The following is a 21853-nucleotide window of genomic DNA, read 5'->3' on the forward strand; positions in this document are numbered from 1 at the left end:
CGTACTGGTTTGGCACCGCTGTTTGTTGTTCACCGCTTGAAAATCTGGACACCTCGGAAAAAGGGGAAAAAAACAAGGGTTAATATCACGAAAAACTCTAAACTAGTACACTTGTGACATATTTATTCAAAATTATTTTTTTGATCATAAAAAATTTCAAGCTGGTATATCTGTGACAATTTTACCCGAACATACCACAAAAAACCTCAAACCGGTACACCTGTGACAATTTTACCCCGAACTTACCACAAAAAACCCTAAACTGGTACACACGTAACAATTTTATCCCGAACTAATTTTTTAATAATATTTTTTTTTTGAATTTTTGAATTTTTCTTTTTTTTTTCTTCATCTTCAACCTCTGGGCGGTCGCCGGACCGGCGACCGGCCAGAGGCGGATGTCGGGAAGGTTGGCCCCGCCGACCGCTGGCGAGGCTCGACCTTGTCGGCGTGGGCGAGGGCTGCCCTCGCCGGCCGCTAGCGAGGCTCGACCTTGCCAGCGTGGGTGAGGGCTGCCCTCGCCCAACTCAGGCGAGGGTTGCCCTCGCCCACCCAGGCGAGGCCTGTTCTCGTCCGACGCCGGCGAGGGCAGCCCTCGCCCGACGCCGGCGAGGGCGGCCCTCGCCAGCGGCCAACGGGGCTGACATCGTCGGCTTCCGCCTCTAGCCGGTCGTCGATCCGGCTACCGGCCAGAGGTTGAAGATGAAGAAAAAAAAGAAAAAATTAATAAAAATTCAAAAAAATAAAAAATAATATTAAAAATTTAATTAAGGGTAAAATTGTCACATATGTACCAGTTTGGGATTTTCTGTGGTAAGTTCAGGGTAAAATTGTCACAAGTGTACCAGTTTGGGGTTTTCTGTGGTAAGTTCAGGGTAAAATTGTCACAAGTGTACCAGTTTGGGGTTTTCTGTGGTAAGTTCAGGGTAAAATTGTCACAAGTGTACCAGTTTAAGGTTTTTGGTGGTCAAAAAAATAGTTCGGGGTAAAATTGTCATAGGTGTACCAGTTTGAGGTTTTTTATGGTCAAAAAAATAGTTTGGGGTAAATGTGTCACAAGTGTACTAGTTTAGGATTTTTTGTGGTATTAACCCAAAAAAAAAAGGAAATAAAAGGAAACTAGTGACCGCCCCATTTCGCAAAATTAATTTCGGAAAAGTCGTCACTGATTCTTTTTATAAAAAAAAATCCATTCGTTTATCATATTTAATTGTCAAATTAGAGTTTTATCGAGAAATAAAAAGAAAACAGAGAATGCCGAGTGCAGCCATAAAATTTAAAAGCAAAACAAATATGTATAAATTTAAAAACAAAATAACTATATATATATTTAAAAGTAAAATAAAAATTTAAAAGCAAAATAAATATATATATATATATACACGTGTGTGTCTGTCCTTTTTATGGACTCCAGCGATGCTATTGAAAGACAAAAAAGAAAAATATTTTCACTCCAAATGTAATTGACGTGACGCCAACATTTCCACGCTTTTCACTCCAACCCACTCGCACCCACCGGAGCGTGCTGGCCACGCGCCTCCATGTCCCCTCCATTTCTCTCCCTCTTTTTCCAATCTTTGTATAATCCCTCCTCTTCCGTCATATAAATATTTGAATAAACAGGGTAGACCGGGCATAAAACTTCATTCGGTCATTTTTAAGAGCCTCACATTCGATGCGAAATTTTTTAAAGTCATAAAAAAAAGAGATAATGACATAAACAGTCCATGAATCTTAACCCAATGTGTAATTTGATTATTGAATTTTTAATTTGTTCAGTGTAGTTCCTGAACTTTACCTTAATGTCCAATGTGATCCCCCTGAACTTTTAATTTATTCAATGCGATTTTTGGACTTTTGGTACATATTCAATTTAGTTCTTGAACTATATGTAAAAGTTTGATGTAGTCCATGAACTTAAATTAATTGAAGTACTACATTGAATATTTTCATATAGTTCGGGACTGAATTGAACATGTACTAACAGTTCATGAACGACATTGAACAAATTAAAAATTTAGGGATCACATTGAACATTAGAATAAAGTTCATGGACTACATGAACAAATTAAAAGTTCATGGACCAAATTGTACATTGAATCAAAATTCAGAGACTGTTTATGTCTTTTTCCCTACAAAATTATCTCTCTCGGCACCCGCTCACTATTTATTGATTCGAGCTCGGTGAGCCTCGCATAAAAAAACCCACCAAAATGCTACAGCAAGTTCGTAAGCCATTGTCATCTTTGACCTGGGCTTTACCAAATTGGCCGTGCCGGGTCAGCCCGGCAAGAGCAGAGGGGCTGAGTCGAGCCGGCCGTCAAACGGCGCCGCCACCGCCGCTACGGTATTTCCCAACATCCGTCTTTTTTTTCTTCTTCTCGTCAAAACTTTCTACGTTTGTTTTTAAAATGGGAAGCAGGTCTGCACTTTCTTCTCTTTCCTGCGTACGCGCGTGCCCGTCTTGTCCCCTTTCGCGCGTGACTTTCGATTTCAAACGTGTGATTAGCATTAATCTTAGTTAATAAAACACAATAATTCCCATGCTTTATGCTGTTTTTTGCCCGCAATTCACGTAAACATCGATTAAACCCATCGGTACGGTGCATCCTCCCCCGCTTTCCTCCTCCACCTCCTTCTTCATCTTCTTCATCAAGCTCTCATCTTTCCCGAATTTCTCCCTCTGTTAGAGCAAGGCAGGGAATACCCATCTGTAGAAAGCCCTGAATCTCTTGAGAACCAAAAAGGGTCGTCTTTATGCTCGTGACATCTCCCCGTTTTCACCGTTCTTTGGGTTTCTTAATCTCAATCTCTGTGTAGTAAGTATACCCTTTTGTTTACCTTTCCTTCAAGTTCCAGAAAGTCTCTTCCTTTACGATTCTCTCCTTTTCTAATCCTCCGATTCTGTATTGGGAGCTCGTATCTCTCAGCCAGTGTCTTGGGTTCGAAGCATTTCAAACGTGCACTCCAAGTGTTCGTTTTCCCTCGCTTTCTCCGTCAAGAAGATTTTGTTTCTATTATTAGCCCCCATAACAGTTACATTCAACTGAGCCCGCGTTCTATTAAATGCCTAGCTTGTCGTATTGACTGTTATGGGATCATTATTTTTTCTTTTAGCAAAATGAGATCATTACTTGAAACACCCATTTCTCTGATTGCAAAGGGCCGTTTTTATGTTGAAAACTGTCGAGCATTCAGCTTAAATGCTGTTCATAAGCCCTAAGAAGCGACTTTGGTTACACTTTCGAACATCCTTGCGACTACCCTGAGCTTTTCTTTTAGCCAGGAATCTTGGGATACTCTCACAGCCACCTTTTTGAAGAGCATGAGGAAAAATGCTAATTCTAACCTGGTAAGGATTTTCAGTGATCGGAAATGGATCGTGCCGTTTTTCGCAAGTTTACTCATGTCGGTCACGCTATTGTTTTCTGCTGTTTTCGGGCTGTTTGGATCTCCTTATGGTGGAGATCAATCCGCATTTGAGGAGAAGTTGGACGATCGAAATGGGCTCTTTGTAGAATCAGAAATAGATAAATCGGCCAATACCAATGGCCATTTAGGTGGGGATGCACCCAGATTTGCGTATCTTATTTCGGGTACAAAAGGCGACAGTCAGAGGATGATGAGAACCCTACAAGCTGTTTATCATCCTAGAAACCAGTATATTCTGCATCTGGACCTTGAGGCGCCTCCTCGCGAACGGATGGATTTGACCCTGTATGTAAAGAATGATCCGACATTCCGTGAAGTAGAGAATGTTAGAGTAATGGCTCAGTCGAATTTGGTTACTTATAAGGGACCTACAATGATTGCAAGTACACTTCAGGCCATTGCAATTATGTTGAGGGAGAATTTGCGATGGGACTGGTTTATAAATCTCAGCGCTGCGGATTATCCTCTTATGACGCAGGATGGTCAGTATGAGATTCTTATTTTCGAGTTTTACTTGCTCTTGTTAGCTTGGTTTTCTCGATCAAGTAATGTTGCCTTCTTCGGTAGAGCTTTTGTTATGAGCTAGTTTTGGAATTTACTCCGACAACCTAGCGTTTTAATTCGCATGGACTCTGAGGACGTCTCCACTTTGTTGAACTAGTGAACGGCCTGTGTACTTAATGTGTCTGAATTTGTAAGTTGCATTTGAAAATGATTTAGAAGTGACGGCTTTTCTTTTCCTTTTTCAAGGCACATAGTTTAGGAGGATTTGGATTTGTTGCGGGCCTTTCTGAATTCTTCAGATGCCCTGGAGTATGTTGCTGATGTTGTCATCTGACATTTTTAAAATTCACTTTGGCAATGAATTGGAAAACATGTACATGTCTGTCTGTGGTGCTTACTGGGTTGTTTGGATTTGAATACTGCTCTGGTTTATGCAGCTGATGCACCCATCAACTTCCGACATTTTAAATGTTTGATTTGTTTCCTGATTGTTGTGTATGTTTTGGAAGCACAAGCTGAACTTCGTTCTTCCCACCAGTTTGGTTTACTTTGCTTGGTTATAACTTTCAGATGTCCATGTTCTTTCCAAAAATGGTATCAGCATCAGTTAGGGAACTTTTAGCATCTTGCTCCATGTGATGGACCTGCTCATGTCTCCACCATGGCTTCTGATCTACGAAGAGGAAAGTTTTGTTTGCGAGTCCGGCTCATTCGGAGAAGACATTTCCTTTTCTAGACCAAGAAATAATTCTCTCCATTTTCTTTTCCTTCCAGTGGACATTTGCTTTTCTTGTGTTTCATACGGTCAGAAGCCAATTTTCCTTTGAATCTGCTCTGCCTCTCATGTTACGCATCAACTAACTAGTTGCAGCATAAGTTGTTTTTTGTTAGAGCTTTCCTTTTGAAGTCAAGTTCTCTCATTGGTTGGTCTTTGCAAATAAAGTTTTGTTTTCCTTCTATTTGTGCAGATCTGCTGTTTGTGTTTAGCAATTTGTCCAGAAGCCTGAATTTTATTGAACATGCTCAGATTGCTGGGTGGAAATTGTACGTAATACAAAATCTTGCGACTATTCTGATGAAAACCCTTTGAGTTCATGTTTTCATCTTCTATGTCAACTATGGTTCAACAATCTGTGGCTATACTTTCAGGGACCAAAGGGCGAAACCAATCATCATCGATCCAGGGCTGTACTTGTCAAAAAAGTCTGACATATCTTTGACCACTCAACGTCGATCACTGCCAACATCCTTTAAGTTGTTTACTGGTGAGTACATGGGTTAGCTTACTTCAGAGTCCATCCCATCATATACATCGTGCTTGAACCTTATTATCAGTGATTGCTGTACACCTAAGATGTAGGAGTCGTGCAAAAGGATGTTCAAAATAGTTTGTCCTGGGACGAGCTTCATTAACTTGTTGACAAGCATGGGAATGGTGTGTTTTCTGCTGTAAAGGCGAAACAGATGAGGAAGGGTGTATAAGGAGATGATGTCTGAGGACAATCGTCCTACAATGTCCAATTTTGCTCAGCCTTGCACTTTTGACAGGACCGATGTAATGAATGATGGTTGACTTTGAGAAATGTGCTAGTAGATCATGATAACAAGGATTTGACAATTTTCATCATCAAGCAGAAATCGCATCTCCAGAACCATTAACATTGGTCCAAGTTCCAAATCCCCTGATTTTTACGTGATCCCTGTTTTGACCTATTCTGTCCGCTCTTCACTAAACAGGATCGGCGTGGGTGATGCTAACCCGTGATTTTCTCGAGTACTGCATTTGGGGATGGGATAACCTTCCTAGAACCATTCTCATGTACTACACAAACTTTATATCTTCTCCAGAAGCTTATTTTCACACCGTCGTTTGTAATGCCAAAGAGTACCGCAAGACTGCCATAAGCCATGACCTTCACTACATTGCTTGGGCCGATCCTCCGGGGCAGCATCCTCTTGACCTCTCCCTCAGGCATTTCGCTAAAATGGTTAAAAGCAAGGCCCCATTTGCGAGAAAGTTCCGCAAAGGTGATCCGGTCTTGGGTTTTATTGACAGCGAGCTTTTAGGTAGGACAAGCCGGTTCACACCGGGAGGGTGGTGCATTGGGAACTCAGATGGTGAGGCCGACCCTTGCTCCTTGCGGGGTGACGATTCGGTATTTAAGCCGGGACCTGGAGCTGTGAGATTGCTGGAGTTGCTTCGGGAGCTTTTGTCTGAAGGATTCCGGAGCAAGCAGTGCTCTTAAATGGTGAGTAGGATCTTAAGCAACCTCAAGTCTAAATTTTTGCATTTGTAGATCTCACAGTTGATGTAATCATTACAATTTAATTCGTCAGAATGAAACTGACTGTAGCTTTTTGATTGTGGTATGCTCTTATGATTTTCAATTGCTCTTAGCTAACTGCTTTCTCTTTTTATCAACACATCGGTTATGAAGATATGCTCTTCTGGTATAGTCTTTAGTTGCTTCAAAAGATACTCGTGGTCAAAAGTGATTACTGTCAACAAAGTCATAATTTAAATTCACAGTTCCACCATTGTGAGCAATAACATGCAGATATTGTTGATGTCACTGGAAGCCCATCTTAGCCTAGTCTTCCCTGGAAGACACTAATTTCACATACTTTTCTATTATCATTTCTGGTGAGAAGTCGGTAAAATATCCTCTCTCAACATCCAATCCTTCCTGGGCTGCTAGCATTTCGACCCGGTTCTGGACCCGGTCTGCTCCAATCTGGTTGGGCTCCAGTAGCATGCAAGCGATCTCGGTTGAGTCTTCGCCGTGAACCAAGCCCAGCGTTTGCACCGTCGGTAACCCTCCTCCCCGAGCACTCACCATACGGGCTATTCTCCGGGTGGCCGACACATCTGTCGACAGGATGGGGACATTGTACAGGGCAACCCATGACCGGGCTCCGATCATGGTGATGCCTCTCGTTCGAGATACGTGTGTCGGGCCCTCATCGGGCCTTTCAGGGAGGACTTCGGGCATCGTCCATCCAGCCCACTGGTTGCCCATGAAATTGGGCCGGTAGTAGCCGAGCTCACGCCTGATGGTGTCTAGGGCCTTTCCGGTTGGGTGCGCAGCAGCATACAGGTACACCGGTACTGAAAGTGTGAAAGAGAGTAAGTAGTTAAGGAAGGGACAGTGACCTAGAGATTGAAAAAATTAGTAGTCTTTCCATGCTCAGAAGAAATGAGCCATATGATCTATAATATAATTCTACTGAAATAAGTGGAAAAATTATATGCAGATTCATTTTAGGGATGAGATGGAAGAGACAAGTTTAAGTTTGTGCCACCTAAATAATTTTACTGTGACAAATAGGTGAATCCAAACATGGAATTGCAATGTTAGGGATGCTATTTGTTCATGCTTTATCTTCACACCATTACTACCTCTTTGTGCCTTTTATATGGATGAGAATTTATTAGGTATGTTGATAGTAAAGCCTTTCCAATTTTGAACATTCGATGAGAATATGCAGACAGCTCAACTAATGTATCAAGCATGGTATAGTCCACTGTTGATAGACTAAATAGAAGTCAAATATGTATAAATGCAAGAGGAACGACCAAACCTTGGAGTTTGAGGCCAATGTCAGCAGCCACAGCTTTGGCGAGCCAAGCCGCTTCATCAAGAGAAGCTCGGGCGAGCGGATGGAAGACGATGTCGTCCACCACCCCGAGCCGAGGGTGGGCTCCCGAGTGCAGTTCCAAGTTTATTGCCTCGAATGCGGCTTCGGCCATGGCAATGACGGTTTGTTGCAAGGGGCTGTACACGGCCTGGCCTGTGCAGTCATGGACAACGTAGGACACGAGAGTGTACCTGATGCGGTTGTAAGCCCGATCCTCAAACTTATTCACGACGATGGTCTCCGGGTCGAGGCGGGCCGCCCGTTCGATGGAGTCAAGTACGGCGCGGTTTCTTGATTCAGATATGTAGAGCTTGCAGCACAGGAGCATGCTAGTGCTGCTGACCCTCTTGTTCTCCTTGAACAAAGGCAAGCAGATAACAGAATGAAAGCTGTTTCTTTGTTTCTTCAAGCAAACGAAGTGAACGCAGATCACGTAGCTAATTCGTATGATTTAAAAGTACACGTCTCACATCTAATGCACTGCATGTGAAAAAAATTGTCAAAATTACGTCCATTGACAATGAAAATGTATGACATCTCATCTTAAGGACAGTTCTTAGCAGTCCTGGCTTTCGACCTCCTTCGTCCTAAATGTGAAGAAAGTTTCCCAGCAATGCCACTTGTGGATGAGAATCTTAATGAAGTTGAAGGTAGGGAGAGATAATCTCTGGAAAATGAATGCAGAAAGACATGAAATTTAAGTCAACTTTCGGAGTTATTTGTCCTATGACTTCGACTCCTCAAATGTAAAATACATTGGGCAGGTATTGTACATGTTTGAGATCCTTTCGATATATGTGGGAGTAATCTCACATGATTACTTTCCAAGCCCAGATAGAAGGTACGATCCACCCGGTAAAAAAATTGGGATTTTCTTCGATTTTTCAAAGAAACAAAGCTCGAACGGTGGATAAGATTTTAACCCTTAAATCATGATATCTCCACGAGCGACACGTCAGGGAGGCAGCCATCAAACAGCTGTGGGGCTGTCCCCTGTCTGCTGCTATTATTTTATTTTTTGACACGTGAACTCTTTTGTCTGTCTCCATCTTCTCCCTCTGCTCTCTTGACGTTCGCAATCTCGGGAGATTAGTCTCCGCAGGAAGTGTTTCAGTATTTGCTTTGCTATAATCCTTGTCTGCGTTAGTTTCTATTTGCTCGTTGAATCCGATCTTTTGCATGGTACATAGGATTTTGTTATCGGGGAAGAAGAAGATCATCTGAAGAAGAGAGCTTCATGCTCTGTGATCGGCTCGCTCGAAGCGACTGAGTTTCACTAAAAAGAAGAAGAGGAGAATTGACCCTTTTGAATGTACTTCTATGGCAGAAAGTAGAAACAGCAAGCAGCAGAAGATTTCTCCGTGGAACCAGAACCCTCCCATTTCAAGAGCAAAACTTGCCTCTAAACGCACACAAACAAACAGAGAGAGAGAGAGAGAGAGAGAGAGAGAGAGAGAGAGAGAGAGAGAGTACCTTGCAGCCATCGTTGAAAGCGGCGAGCTCACCCTCTGCTCTGCGTCGCATTGCTCACTTCCAAAGCGGTGGATGATCCAAGTATGCACACGAGAGAGAGAGAGAGAGAGAGCTCAAGGGAAATGCGTCAGAGCACTAAAACAAGTCGTCTGTTTTCTTCTTTGGGCTTTTTATATGGTTCTGCAACTGTCGCTGTATTTAGTTCCAAAGTCATCACGAAGACAATCGATCAAAGTGTAAAACCGTAAAACTGTAGAAAGAGGAAAGCGCGAGAGAACCCATACCCCCATCGCGTCACTGTAAAACTCGCAAGACTCGCGTGCCGACAACGGGTCTTTTCTGCCATTCAAACCTCAAGCTTTACACGTCCCTGCCTACCCTTCTCAGAACCGATCTTTGCTCTGTTTCCTAGGACCGACAAAAACAGAGGGTAGGCTCATGCTCAAAACACACAACGCCTCGAACGAACGAGCGCGCCTCGAACGAACGAGCGCGCGCGCGATTTCATCATACGGGTCGGATTGAGCGAGACTGGCGCAAGCACGTCCAGAGCAAAACGTTAACTTGCCGACGCGATCACGAGCAGTTGGATGAGTTGGGTGGTGCTTAGCTAAAGACGGGGAGAACACGACGAACAGAGATGAGGCGAAACAAAGGGAAAGGGAACAAAAACGTCAGAAAAACAGGGGACGAAAGAGATGGGATGGAGGGGAGGGAGGGCGGGCCTCTGGGACAGTTCACGCGAAAGCGACTAACAGAGAAAGCTCACCCAAACAAGATGAAGCATTAAAGTAATCTCTTCCCACGAGCCTCAAACCGATTTTGGCATCCCCAACTGAACTGATGCATCATCCCTTGTCCCAAAAGCCTTTTTGACATCTGTTAACAACAATGTCCGATTTTTAGATTCAGGGGTAAGTGCATTGGAAGTGCTAAAATTTATCACGGAAGTGTAATTTAATCTCGAATCTTTCAAAAAGTTCAATTAAGTTCTAAAACTTGTTAAGAAAATGCAATCAAAGTGCAATCGAAGTCCTCAAACTCGTCAAACTAGTCCAGTTGAGTCCTTTCGTTGATTGAATTTTTTTGAAAGTTTTAGAACTCGATTGCACTTTCGTGACAAGTTGTAGGACTCAATTGCACTTTTTAAAAGTTTCATGACTCAATTACACTTTCGTGATGAGTTTTAAGACTTTCAACGTACTTATCCCTTAAATTTAAGTAAAAAACGTGGAGGAAGACCTTCGTACATATCAAAAGCCTACAAAATCGGAGACGGACGATGCGGACTTACTTTAACATCCCTTTCGCGTGCAAGCCGGATAAAAAAAGGACACATCGAAATTCGACAGACAGGACGGCGGGATGCCGCACGCAAGCAATAAGCTGGAATGGAAGCCGGCTCTGATTGAGTTTACGACGGAGGAGATCACATGTACATAAGGAGCTTGTAAAGCCCGTAAACAAAGGAGGAGATCAATAATATCGATTCTCTTTGTTTCCAATGGTACAAAAACCATTAGCAAGATCGCACCCTTATTAATTGACTTAATATTTTTTATTTTTATAGAAATTTATTTTATAACTAAGATATATTTCGGATAAGCATGACCCATTAAATCAAATCTCGATGGATCTACACGCAAGAGATGACTTAAAATAACTGCATTGTTACGTTATGCATGCACATCACGATTTGTTTTATTATCCTGAAGTCAAACGTGAGCTCTTTGATTATTCCTTAAAATTTGTGGAAAAAGAAGACTAATAAATCACTAATTAGATTTTAAAAAAACGAGCACAACAATTAATCGCGTTTCGAAATGCCGGATTTTCCGTTCACCTTCAACTGTTTCGGTCCAAAATCAAGATCGAGTGATTGCACCGGATGTTTCCCACGAGTTAGAACGTCGCTGGACTTCTAAATCATGTCGGTTGTCTGGCGACATGGTGCTGGAATTATCATTCGCGATCAAAGTCGAATCTTTTCAGCGTGAATGCAATGAAAATGCAGGAATCTCAAGTCATGCTGGTTATTGAACTGATATAGCAGAATCTTTTCCAGTATCGGATTCGATCGTCCACATTGTCACGAGACACAAGCCGCGTCGCGTTTGCTCGCATTTTCAGCCTTAGCTAACACATTTCTTAGTTTTACCTACTAAATGAATCAGTAAGCCCGGTTTTCTTAAATTGTACTGCTTCGATCAAGCAGCGAATCGAATTGTCTGTGCATCTAACCTGTCAGTCCAACTGCTAGATCTTCGTCTTGACTCTCAAGTGAAGCCACTTATTGACATTGTTGTTGTTGTCGCAGTTGTACATGTTCCTGCTGCTGCTGCTGCTGCTGCTGCTGTTGCCATAGATTCATTTGAATCAAGCTACTTGTTAAACTACTCTCTTGGATCTGCGAAACCACAAATCAGAAGTTAGAACCAGGTGCAATTCATATTCATAACAAGTTTTATCTAACTAGACCTTTACTTATGAGCTGCTAAGAAAAAAGTTTCTGCAGTTACAGCAACTGCTAGCTACTATAGAACTTCGAATTTCGATTTCTCTGTATTAACATGGGCTTGTGCACAGCACAGAGTCAAACTGCTCTCCTTGAGAAAATGTTTAACCTGACCGGCTAAATCAAGCATCACTATCCAAGTTTACCAATACCCTGGTTAAGTATATGCGATTCAGATGACAATGCAGCGAAAGACTTTGCATGATATAGCTCATTATGCACATACACATGTCGAAGCAAATGCGGTTCAGTAATCATGTTTTCTCTAAGATGCCGCAGCAAACATGCGACATATCATCCTAGGGCATTAAACGCTTTCATAGAGTTAGAGACTTGAGTTGGTTTTTTCACCTCTAGCTTGGATATGGTCCTAAGACACTCCAGGCACTCCTCCAAGAGCAGCTTTTCTTGCCCAACCACCTTCGCCAACTCTGAGAGCAATGGGACGGTGCCATCTCCCTGTAAGGACCTAAGATCTCAGATTGCCATAGACCAAATAAAAGCAGCCGGATGAGGAGTTTGACTTCGGTATTTGGTTCTCACCGAAGGGGAAATATCGGTTATTGCTGACTTGATAGACGTCGTGAGATCCAACGCGTGTCGGAGAGCGAACGAAGTAGATTGTGGCTCGACCTGTACAAGGTTATTCTCCATTTAGGCCTACCTCTACAGATATTTCACGTTTTATAAAGGATCTAATTGAAGATGATCATCATACCTCTGCACCTTCTATGAGCGGTAATCTACCGACAATAGATTGCAAAGACTCGGTTGTCTTGGAAATTGCTAGCGAGTGTCGCCTTTCCATGTCTCCCCAAGTTTCCAGTGGTCTAATCTACAGAAAGTGATGTATTTCAGTCAGACTGGCTTAATTCAGATAGATAAATAGTAAAACGGTTCAATCGCAAACATTTGTGCGAGATTACTACAAGATTCCATACTGACTTGGGTATGGAGTATCAGGTTCAGCTTCATTTGGAACTTTTCTTTCTCCATCTGTAATTTCTTCTGGAGCACAGAATGTTGCAATTTTGTGAGGCTGCTCCAAGCACATACTAAATTTCTCTGAAAGGACAGGAAATTAGCAATAAATTAGTACAAGACTTTCATCGCATGCCTATTGGTCCAGCCATACGATATGACATATATACTCCTAACTTCATATTTACAATCAACTGAGAAAATACAATCCATGTCTCGATCCTAATGTGAATGCAGATGCCACAGACGTACGTATATTTCAGCTCTCTAAATATTTATCATAGAAGAACGTGTTATGCTTAAAACCCATATGCTTGAGGAAAATTCCCCAGTTCATCTCCTTATTGACAGCGTGATTAACGTAATCTCGGAAGTCTTATTGTCGGAATGAATTAACAATATGCAGCTTTAACCTTGAGAATTGACAGAAATTATGTTTTGAGTGCCACACACCTCAGTCTGGCTAGTGATATTCGAGTTCCCAGCATCGGCTTTAGCATTCGCATACTGCCATTGTATCAACCGATTATGAAGCAGACGAAGTTGATGAACGTTTTCTGCACCAGCAGGACCCAGAGGAGATGAATGAGATGAGGATTTCTTGCTCTTGAACAAGTCAAGTCCCATATTAAGCAACTTTTCCACACCATTATGCCTCGAGGGACTCGACGGTGGCTTCAAGTTCGAAAAAGACAACGGCCTCTCTTTATTTTCTACAGACATTGGAGACGAACCTGACCTGCCGGGTGACAGAGCCCATTGCGACATTGCACTCCCGTACCCAGTGAGCGAACTAGCCCTCTTGATTGCACCTTTTACTGTAAACTTGTTCGACCTAGCGGTTTCATCGAACGACAGAGGATGCTGAACATTCGAATCTGAAGTCCACCTGCTGGACCTTCCTGTTACATCGTTCATGTACTTGGATGAAACCTCTATACCAGCTTTCCCCATCATTGTCGTCGACGATAAATTGGATGCCGAAGAGGATACATCGCTGCATTCGGATTCGGATTCAAGAGAATGGTCCGTGAAAGTATCAGATTTCCTTCTGGAAGATTTCTTGTAAAGAGCATTTTCGTCAACAGAGAATCTTCCAGGGATTATCGGGGCAGGACTCTCCGACCCCTTGTTCGAAGACGACGATTTTCTGCCAGGAAACAATAATTTACCGGTGTACCTCATGGAACCGCCGAGAATCGGCCTGTGGTTCTCTTTACTGGCCCCTTTCACATTCTCGATTCTATTGATCTCGGTTACGCTCCTCTGCCTGCTCAAATGCGCGGGATTCTCAGCACTCACGACCTTATTTCCGCTTTTGCGGTCCAGAAGATCATTCAATCTGTCGTTCCCGAGGTGATCGGCAAGAGTGTCCAGTTTCGTGCTCGAGGACCGCGAAGGAGACGAGATCGCAGTCGCCGAAGGCCACAGCGATCCTCTGGCAAAGCCCAACTCCTCGAGGCTCCGGTGCTTCCGAGAATCTTGGGAGCTCGCGCCGGACTTACGCCGCATCGGCGATGAGCCACGGGTCGGCGACGGGATCCCGCTGTCGTGAGTGGGAGTCGACGTCGGCGAGAGGTACCGCGAGCTCACTTCGCGGGACTTGGGGCGTCGAGCCTTCAGGGGTTGATCTGAAGCTGTGGTCTCCTGGTGATTCTTCATCATTTTACTTGTTTGTGCACGGAAGCATTGGAGAGAGAGAGACAGAGATTGACGGAGATACGAGGGCTTGTTCAGTGAGCAGTGACGACGGTTAGTGATAAAAAAACAAACATTTGAAAGTGGCGGCAAAGTAGATACGGCCGGCGAGATTTTATTGGGAGGGTTTTTAGTAAAAGATAAAATGGCTTATGTAATGGCTGAAGTGTCATGTTTGGTTTCGCTCGATGTTAATCCACCACCACATGAGAGAAACAGGGGTAGTTTTGGCGTTTAGCATTTGGATGAGAGATGGAAGTTGTGTGGGACGGCCGACGGGCTCTACAAGGAACAGGAGGAGGAAACGAAGTGATTGGTCTGTTCGTTAATAGAGTTGCGCCGGCATGTTATTTCTAAGCAGTGCCCCAGGCCGGCACGTGGCCGGCACGGCTTCACTGTTCAGGTTCCCCAACTTTGGAGAGGCTGAGGTTGTTGGAGAGAGTCCAGGACAATCGGCAACGGTAGCTGAAAGTGATACCTGGTTAGTTGTTACTAAACATCACTCCTTTTTGTGCTTCAGACTTTCCAAATTATGATTCTTCCGACTCCCGCAGATTTCCTTCTTTTTTCAAGTCAAAAGGAAAGTCTCAGAGGCTCAGACCCACAATTTGCCAGGAGCTCCATGGTGTATAGAAAGGCAACAGTGACTTGCCACCTTAAACGAAATCAAATGCAGCAAGCAGAGCAGAGGAGAGAAACTTATGCGCGATTCATTCTCGAGGGAAACCTCGTAAAGCTGTCGATGCAGATAAATGAGCATAAAGGGCAACTCGATCCATTGTTCGACAATCCTAGTCAGGGATTCAGGCATGGAAAAACTAGCTCTTGCGATGCTCATGGCCCTAATTTGATGCCTAGTTTGTTCGCTCTAAATGCCATCATTCAGATACACTTGGGAGGAAAGAATAAAATGACACAGTAGAAAGTTATTGACCTTTGCCTTATACATGCTCACTGCCAATTGGTAGGGTGAATACATTTCGATCTGCAACTCGGTCGAAAGTTTGAGATCTCTAAATACAATATGCTGAACTCCAACAGAATAAGCATGGTACAAGGGAAGTAGACAGCAATCGAAAGAATGAAGCTAACAGGTCTGTACTTTCTGTTTACAGCTCAATCTGCCTTGTTAACATACAAAAACTAAACCTTCACGTGGTCATACAGAATATGTAGATTGATCTACACTGAGAGCAAAAACTATAAATCTGAGCCATGATACAACTACCATCAGCCATGCTAAAATACTAATGTTGATAAGAGTATTCAACCTTACTCTGTCCCTGAAAAGCACCGTGACATGATGGAAGAAACCGTCGACAATCAGTGAAAATTGCACCGTTGTAATAGAGGGTGAGTGTAATCAACGTACTTTTCCCAAAGAGGCTTGTACTTTTCCATCCCAATCTTCAACCACGGCTTTGAGTTGCCGTTATAGTGCAGGACAGCCCCCTTCTCTATCAACTGAGGATTCACATTTGTATAGCCAAGCCCCAACACGTGCCACGAGGGATCCAAGGGCTCAGTAAGCCCATAGAAAGTCAACAACCCGGGTGGGAGAGTCCCGAGTTTCCACAATGTCCGATCAATGTTGTTTTCCTGCCAGTAATGGTAGATACCTGTAACGTTCCTCCGCCTCCATTCCACCAAATCAAACACATTCATCCCAAATGCCCATCCACACGCGTCGGGATCAAAGTTTTCTCGTATGAGAGGGTGGGAGTAATTCAGATACTTATGGTACCGATGAAAAGTTTCCATGCATGTTTCTACAGCTCCATTGACATTGCCATTCAAATCGATGGAGAAAAGTCCAGACAGATCTTTCTGCACCACGACATCATCGTCCAGAAAAACGACTTTCTTCAGTACAGGAAATACTTCTGGGATATAGAACCTTAAATGGTTAAGCATGGATAGGTACTTAGGGTTCCGAAACTTGATGGGCGTCTTGCTCCCATCATTACTGCCAGAGAAGTAATAGCTCTGAGTTTCAGAGTCCTGGAGCTGCTTTAGAACAGGAACATAAGAAGCATTTAACCAGCTCAAGTCTTCAAATTTTTGGACATCAACAGTGACTCCTCGAAAATCATTCATATTGAACCATGCTTTCATTGGTGCATAATTTATCTCATCGGTCACAAGATGGAAGACAACTTTGTCAGGATTTCTTGAATTTATAGAGGTTGAGTTCACCACAACTGAAGTCGCAAGGATATTGTCGGAAAACACGCAGAAATGGAAGAGATTGCTATCCATAAGTTTGGCATCCATCTTACGTCCTTCATCGAGCTTTTGTAAGTTTGGTCTTTTGAACCATTCAGTTGTTAACCTAACTCCCAGGCAGAATAAGCTTTTTGGTATTTCTTCTGCAGCAATCTGGCCATACTTTGAGCTCTTCTCACTTACCGAACCCATCTGTTCTTCAAGAGCTTGGATTCTAGCTTTAAGTCTCATGATCATGGTTGCACTATCATAGTGCAGTTGTTGGGCTTGGAAAAGCAACAAGGCCAAGTCGCGGATTGATGTTTCTGATTCTGTAACCGTCAGGGGAGTTCGTCTAGTTGCAGCATTAGAGAGGAGGACCTGTGAATTACGAATCTGAGCACTCAATTCCCAAGCAAACTGTAGATTGTTACTTTCTTTTGCAATCACAACAAAAGCTTTTGCCAGAGATATCTGATCACTGATTTGTCTTGTGACAGAATTAGGGCTCAGCATTTCATCAGTAATGTTAAGGCCTTCCATGATTTTTTCACGCTGGTAATATCTCTGCGACAGAGGAGAAGAAAAATGAGGACTCCTACGTAAAACATCAGAGACAAGCTGATAGTAGAAGGAACAGATGAGTATAGAAAACCTCAATCACAGCCATAGTGCAAACAAGCAGATTAACAGTTTAGCTATCCAAGTAAAAAGAACAATTTAGTCTCACTCACAATATACTGTATGCCAAAAATTAATTGCATTACAAAAAAACACAATCACAAATTAGTGTCATTCCAAAGTAAGAAGATTATCTGTTTTTCATGCTAGTAACTAGATCACCTTACTGAAGGTCACAAACTACAATGCTTTAAAATGGTAAAGTCTGTGCACAGAATAGTAGGTAGAAATGCACTACATAATCTGATCTGCATACGGAAGATATTACATGAACTACACACGCACCAAATCCTCCATCCTAAACTCCTACTTGGAATAGTATTTACCACAGCTGGTCATAGCAAAGTCATTACTTCAGTACTTAAATCTCGAAACAGTGCTGACAGAAAAAAGAGAACATTATATAACAATTTTCAGTGAATCTCCAATGTATGCAAACGAAGTTCCTCAATTCCAAGTCATTAAGAGAAAACATCATTGAATGCACATTGCAGGCAAACATCTTTTCCTTTTTATTCTATTCTTACATCAGTTTTAATGTAAGAATTCGACATTATTGTGACCTACGGCAATAGAATCATCCACAACAAATGAGATATAATCCAGCTAATTCAAAACATGGAAAATCAAACTTCTCCTCTAGAACAAAATGAATGCTCATTTGGGTTTTCTTAGAATAACGAATCTGATTCTGAATAGTTGAACTTGATGGGTATGAATTTCCCCTTGCACAACCCTCATATTCGTCCTGGTAAAACATAAACAAGAACTCAAAAGAAAAAAAGAGTACATCCAGACAGATTAGCCCTCATAAGATATCAAACCATGATATCCATAATTGTGAAGCTTCAAACAATTACAGTGTCCAGTCCAGTTCTCCACGTACGCCATCTTCTTCGGGAGAGACTGAGCTGTCTATTACCCAAAAAAGATAAGTCACGTGACATCTAACTAAACTCCTGCAAGATTTAACCCATATATCAAATTGTTCTGTAAGGTCTCTCCAAGGTCTATCCACTAGATAATCACTGTCCCTCCTATGAATAAATCACTAAACTATGTGGTCATATCAGTGCTACATCATTTGCTTCTCAAATTCCATTTTTTCATCGAATTGCTTATGCGAGAACCTCTTAGTCAGCATTGAAAAAGATAAGTTTCCACTAGTGCTGCTACCATTTTCCCCAATTCGATAAATCAATGCTTTACAAGCTGACTAAAGAGACTTTCTCCCAACAGCAATTACATAGCACTTGTTTATTGTATATCCCAAGTACTTGATCGCAGATTTCAAGTAGTCCCTTCAACATTTCCCAATTCCAAGGTTGAGAAGACCTCAAATTTGCAACTAACATATGAAATATGTAAAGCAATTTCCGAACATATCCATAACAAAATCACAAGGTCGGAACTCGATGGCAGGAACGACATACATTTTCTTTGGTTCTTTCCCCAAAACAAGTGCAATGCAGATTCAGTCTGAATGCCGGCATCAGCATAAAAGCACAACTCAGAGACCGATAATCTTCACAATATTGTCAGTGAAACAAAGAGATTGACAAAATTGCGCTGTCGGCAGTTTTCATTTCCAGCCCAAGCAACTTATATTCGACCGCACAGTGAAAGAAAAGTAGAATCCAACAACCAAACGGACGGAATCAACCGACCCAGTTCAATTTCGGAAGAAAAAAGGGAAGGGAGGTCGCCAAAATCTTGCCTTGGACATGGAAGGCCTGGATTCGACTTGACTGTCCTTGCTCAGAATCACGATGAAGAGCAAGACAAGAATGCCGCACAATGTCCACCACACCACGTTGGGCCACCGCCGCTTCGCGGGTCTCCGGAAATCCGCGGCCCTCCGCCTCATTGCTCCGCCGAATTCCGAAACAAAAGCTACGAGGGGAGAAAACCAAGAGCCACCGCTTCCCAGAAAGGAGGGGGCGCCGAGAACGCGATGCGGATCGGGGACCGGGTGACGAGAGAAGGAGAGAGAGATCTGCAAGAAAGCTTGCGATCTCGCGTCGAAATTGTGGAGCCAAGGTGCTGCGCGGAAGCAGGCAATCACGGCATTGGGGGAGGTGGGGCGCTTGCTCGAGCAACGCAGAGAGGCTTTTCTTGTTTTTTCCCCTCGACAGGCAGACGATGTTTCAGCTACGCTGTTCTGTTCTTCTGTACTGAGACGGTCTTTTCACGTTGTTCTAGTTTGAGATCCATTTGTCAACCGCACTGCTGATCTCCATCACGTTTCCCCCCCCTTAAAAACTTCCATCTTTTTCCCCGGCTCTCCGGGCTTTTCTCCATAGTCTCCGAGGACCTATCCTCCGTCTGTACCTCGTCGGACTCTGGCTCGTTTTGTCATGTCTCCTGTGCAAATTATTATATCAGATAATTGACCATACGATAAATGTGGTTATTATGCTTTGTATTGAAAATACGATAGAGATAAATAAATGTGGTTATTATGCTTTGTATTGAAAATACGATAAAGATAAATTTGGGTACGATATGGTGCGATAAGGAATTATTAGTTTCTTCGGTACCGTTCCGTAGAAGGCCTCTCCTCACTTGTCAAAATTTGGAGTTTTTTTTTGTCTAATTTTGCGCCGGCCAAGTAGATGATCCATTATTGATTTGCATATACGGGCTTCCCGAAGGGACAAAAGGTTTCCGTCTTTATATCCCTAAAAAAATAAATTGAGTTGAGTATTTTGTCCTTAATGGTGGTGCTCTACCGGTCTATAGATGGTTTCGAGATATCTAAATGCGAAGCATTTCTAATATAACATTGACCGTATATTTACGTTATTGTTTTTATCATTATATGAGAGATGATATAAAAGAGTATGATGTAACAGATTTGATCCAATGGCTAATATAAATTAGTGGTTACAGAATGATAAGAACATTCCCTGATTGTTGTTGATTGTGCCTATCATCTATGGCAGAATTCTTCTTATTCTTGAGGAAGTAAGATAAACAAAAAGGTCAAGATCAAACATGTGCTGCTTTGTGCAGAGCTTTCATTAACATTGACCTCAAACATGAACTGATATCCCTCAAGCCCGAAGAGTTTGCGGTGAATAGGAATGCTGAGATCCCTGATTTGGATTTTCTGGCTTGCGGCTTTCCCGCCGCGGGATATAAGTATGAACTGCCTGGTTTTCTTCTCCATAGCAGCTTCTTGACTGAACTGAAGTTGGTGAGCTGCAAGCTGAATTGGCACTCAATTGTTGCATCTCAAGGAAATCACATCGAACGATGATCTGCTCAAGAACTTTATAGACGGGTGTCCGGCGCTCCAGAGTTTGGCTGTCCCGGATTGTTATGGCCTGCGTGAAATAAAATTGTGGTTCCCAGAAACTTAGGAGTTTGACAAATCGCTTGGGGTATTCTTAGAGAGTCAGAGAGTTACAGTCGCCTGTCCAAATATCAAGTCACTAAGCATCTCCTAATGGTTAGAGCGTCCGGAACTAGAGAACCTATCGTCTCTACGAGACGCATCCGTTGATTTCTGAGATTGTTGCTTCTGTGTACCCGATGAATATTGTGAGGTCCAACAGATTCTGGAGGAGCTCCATCGAGTACGAGTATTCACAATGCATCAACATCAAGTTTTGGGGAGTTGACCGTCCTGTACTCTTACTAATTACCATACCCTGTTATTTCTTACAACTGAACTGAAGCATTTCTCGTTGCTGTTGATCCAAGAACTTACAGATACCCTTCAAAACATCTAAGATCCACCAAACACCCGTCGAGTCAGGGGCCTTCTTTCGAGCTTTGTCGCCATCTCTGTCTCTCTCTCTCTCTCTTCTTTTCCTTCTTCTACTTGGTGGCGTGGGGGTGAGTAAAGCTCCTCCAAGGAAATGCCAGAAAGCATGGCTTTGCATTTCTGTGTTCTTTTCATGGTCTCATCCATGCCGGTGTGGCTTCTTCGTAAACTCCTTTTGCTGAATCTGCGCAGGCACGGCGTCTCGATTGTCTACATTATTCTAGCCGGGCATTAAACTTACATATCATGATCAATGATCATTAACTAGGCCTTGAGATCGTGCTACTTCTTTGCATTGCTAGTATGAACTCTGAAGCATCAATTAAAAGTCAAACGACATACCCAGCAGCACATGTCGGCTGCTCTATTCTTCTTTTGACGTGAGGAATGAAGACTTGCCGATCTTTCAACTGAGATCCGTCCCTTATGGTTAGTCAGATAGGGCAGAATTCCACTTTAATAGACTGTTGATGCAATTTGGTAAAAGCCAATTGTAAGAAGGAACAGAGGGAAAACTCGGAAACGCTAATGTTCGCGTGTAATCTTTGCCCTTCGTTTTCCTCAACGTTTAATTTTGGTCTCTTTGATGAAAATAGGTTCAGACTTCGGAGGCTATAATAGTCAAAAGAACATAACAGCTGATGATATTGACGAAAAAGATGATGAGTACAAATATTTTCATGTATACTACTTATTTCCAATGGAATATTTTGCACATCCGAAATACAATTTGATGAGGCTTAGAAAATGCCCTAAGCTGACATACACATATATAGTCCCAGATTCTCTCCAACAGGGGTATAAGAAAGGGCCGTACTAGATTGACCGTTGACTATGCTGACTTGGAGATGGTGGGGGAGTAGGTAGAAAAGACACGAGAGTGGGAGTGACCAAGAATGACCAAGAATGATAAATTAAAATTCGAGGAATAAATCAAATATTAACTATAGAGT

At 42.7% G+C, this 21853-nt stretch overlaps 4 protein-coding genes across 6 annotated transcripts; 1 reads left to right on the forward strand and 3 right to left on the reverse strand.

The window, feature by feature from the left end:
• The first annotated feature begins 2569 nt into the window (after window positions 1-2569).
• On the forward strand, window positions 2570-6306 carry LOC115682358 (beta-glucuronosyltransferase GlcAT14A-like). The gene is made up of 4 exons (XM_030606559.2): window positions 2570-3914; window positions 4905-4980; window positions 5086-5201; window positions 5674-6306. The coding sequence occupies exons 1-4, from the start codon at window positions 3326-3328 to the stop codon at window positions 6180-6182; spliced, it is 1290 nt and encodes a 429-aa protein (XP_030462419.1). The 5' UTR covers window positions 2570-3325; the 3' UTR covers window positions 6183-6306.
• A 126-nt stretch (window positions 6307-6432) lies between these two features.
• Window positions 6433-9520, reverse strand: LOC115682359 (uncharacterized). 3 transcript variants are annotated; one of them, XM_030606562.2, is made up of 4 exons: window positions 9333-9520; window positions 9049-9234; window positions 7519-7930; window positions 6433-7045 (listed from the first exon to the last, which is right to left on the reverse strand). In XM_030606562.2, exons 2-4 carry the CDS (start codon window positions 9097-9099, stop codon window positions 6528-6530), a joined length of 981 nt encoding a protein of 326 aa, XP_030462422.1. In that variant the 5' UTR covers window positions 9100-9234; window positions 9333-9520; the 3' UTR covers window positions 6433-6527. The 3 variants fall into 3 exon arrangements, with proteins under 3 accessions (XP_030462422.1, XP_030462421.1, XP_056177582.1); XM_030606561.2 differs by having other exon boundaries at window positions 9049-9240; XM_056321607.1 differs by having other exon boundaries at window positions 9049-9520.
• A 1442-nt stretch (window positions 9521-10962) lies between these two features.
• LOC115682388 (QWRF motif-containing protein 3) lies at window positions 10963-14634 on the reverse strand. Its single transcript, XM_030606600.2, has 6 exons — window positions 12998-14634; window positions 12509-12628; window positions 12282-12398; window positions 12107-12196; window positions 11915-12022; window positions 10963-11455 (listed from the first exon to the last, which is right to left on the reverse strand). The coding sequence occupies exons 1-6, from the start codon at window positions 14207-14209 to the stop codon at window positions 11339-11341; spliced, it is 1764 nt and encodes a 587-aa protein (XP_030462460.2). The 5' UTR covers window positions 14210-14634; the 3' UTR covers window positions 10963-11338.
• A 534-nt stretch (window positions 14635-15168) lies between these two features.
• On the reverse strand, window positions 15169-19398 carry LOC115682345 (probable galacturonosyltransferase 10). The gene is made up of 2 exons (XM_030606535.2): window positions 18846-19398; window positions 15169-17014 (listed from the first exon to the last, which is right to left on the reverse strand). The coding sequence occupies exons 1-2, from the start codon at window positions 18993-18995 to the stop codon at window positions 15566-15568; spliced, it is 1599 nt and encodes a 532-aa protein (XP_030462395.1). The 5' UTR covers window positions 18996-19398; the 3' UTR covers window positions 15169-15565.
• Window positions 19399-21853: the final 2455 nt, after the last annotated feature.

This window comes from Syzygium oleosum, unplaced genomic scaffold (assembly GCF_021117445.2).
Source record: "Syzygium oleosum isolate NSW1041296 unplaced genomic scaffold, Sole_v2.1 Sole_v2.23, whole genome shotgun sequence".
In the NCBI taxonomy this organism is placed as follows: Eukaryota; Viridiplantae; Streptophyta; class Magnoliopsida; order Myrtales; family Myrtaceae; genus Syzygium; species Syzygium oleosum.

Bases quoted from the DNA above. Each gene is read 5' to 3' on its own strand.
- LOC115682359 (XM_030606562.2), bottom strand. From the start codon at position 9,099: ATGCGACGCAGAGCAGAGGGTGAGCTCGCCGCTTTCAACGATGGCTGC. The intron at 7,931-9,048 runs GTACTCTCTCTC...CCTTTGTTCAAG, and splicing joins CTTTCAACGATGGCTGCAAG to GAGAACAAGAGGGTCAGCAG. The intron at 7,046-7,518 runs GTTTGGTCGTTC...TCACACTTTCAG, and splicing joins CATTGGCCTCAAACTCCAAG to TACCGGTGTACCTGTATGCT.
- LOC115682358 (XM_030606559.2), top strand. From the start codon at position 3,326: ATGAGGAAAAATGCTAATTCTAACCTGGTAAGGATTTTCAGTGATCGG. The intron at 4,981-5,085 runs GTACGTAATACA...CTATACTTTCAG, and splicing joins CAGATTGCTGGGTGGAAATT to GGACCAAAGGGCGAAACCAA. The intron at 5,202-5,673 runs GTGAGTACATGG...TTCACTAAACAG, and splicing joins ATCCTTTAAGTTGTTTACTG to GATCGGCGTGGGTGATGCTA.
- LOC115682345 (XM_030606535.2), bottom strand. From the start codon at position 18,995: ATGAGGCGGAGGGCCGCGGATTTCCGGAGACCCGCGAAGCGGCGGTGG. The intron at 17,015-18,845 runs GCAAGATTTTGG...CCTCTGTCGCAG, and splicing joins CCAGGCCTTCCATGTCCAAG to AGATATTACCAGCGTGAAAA.
- LOC115682388 (XM_030606600.2), bottom strand. From the start codon at position 14,209: ATGATGAAGAATCACCAGGAGACCACAGCTTCAGATCAACCCCTGAAG. The intron at 12,629-12,997 runs GTGTGTGGCACT...CTGTCCTTTCAG, and splicing joins ATATCACTAGCCAGACTGAG to AGAAATTTAGTATGTGCTTG. The intron at 12,399-12,508 runs GTCAGTATGGAA...CACTTTCTGTAG, and splicing joins ACCTGATACTCCATACCCAA to ATTAGACCACTGGAAACTTG.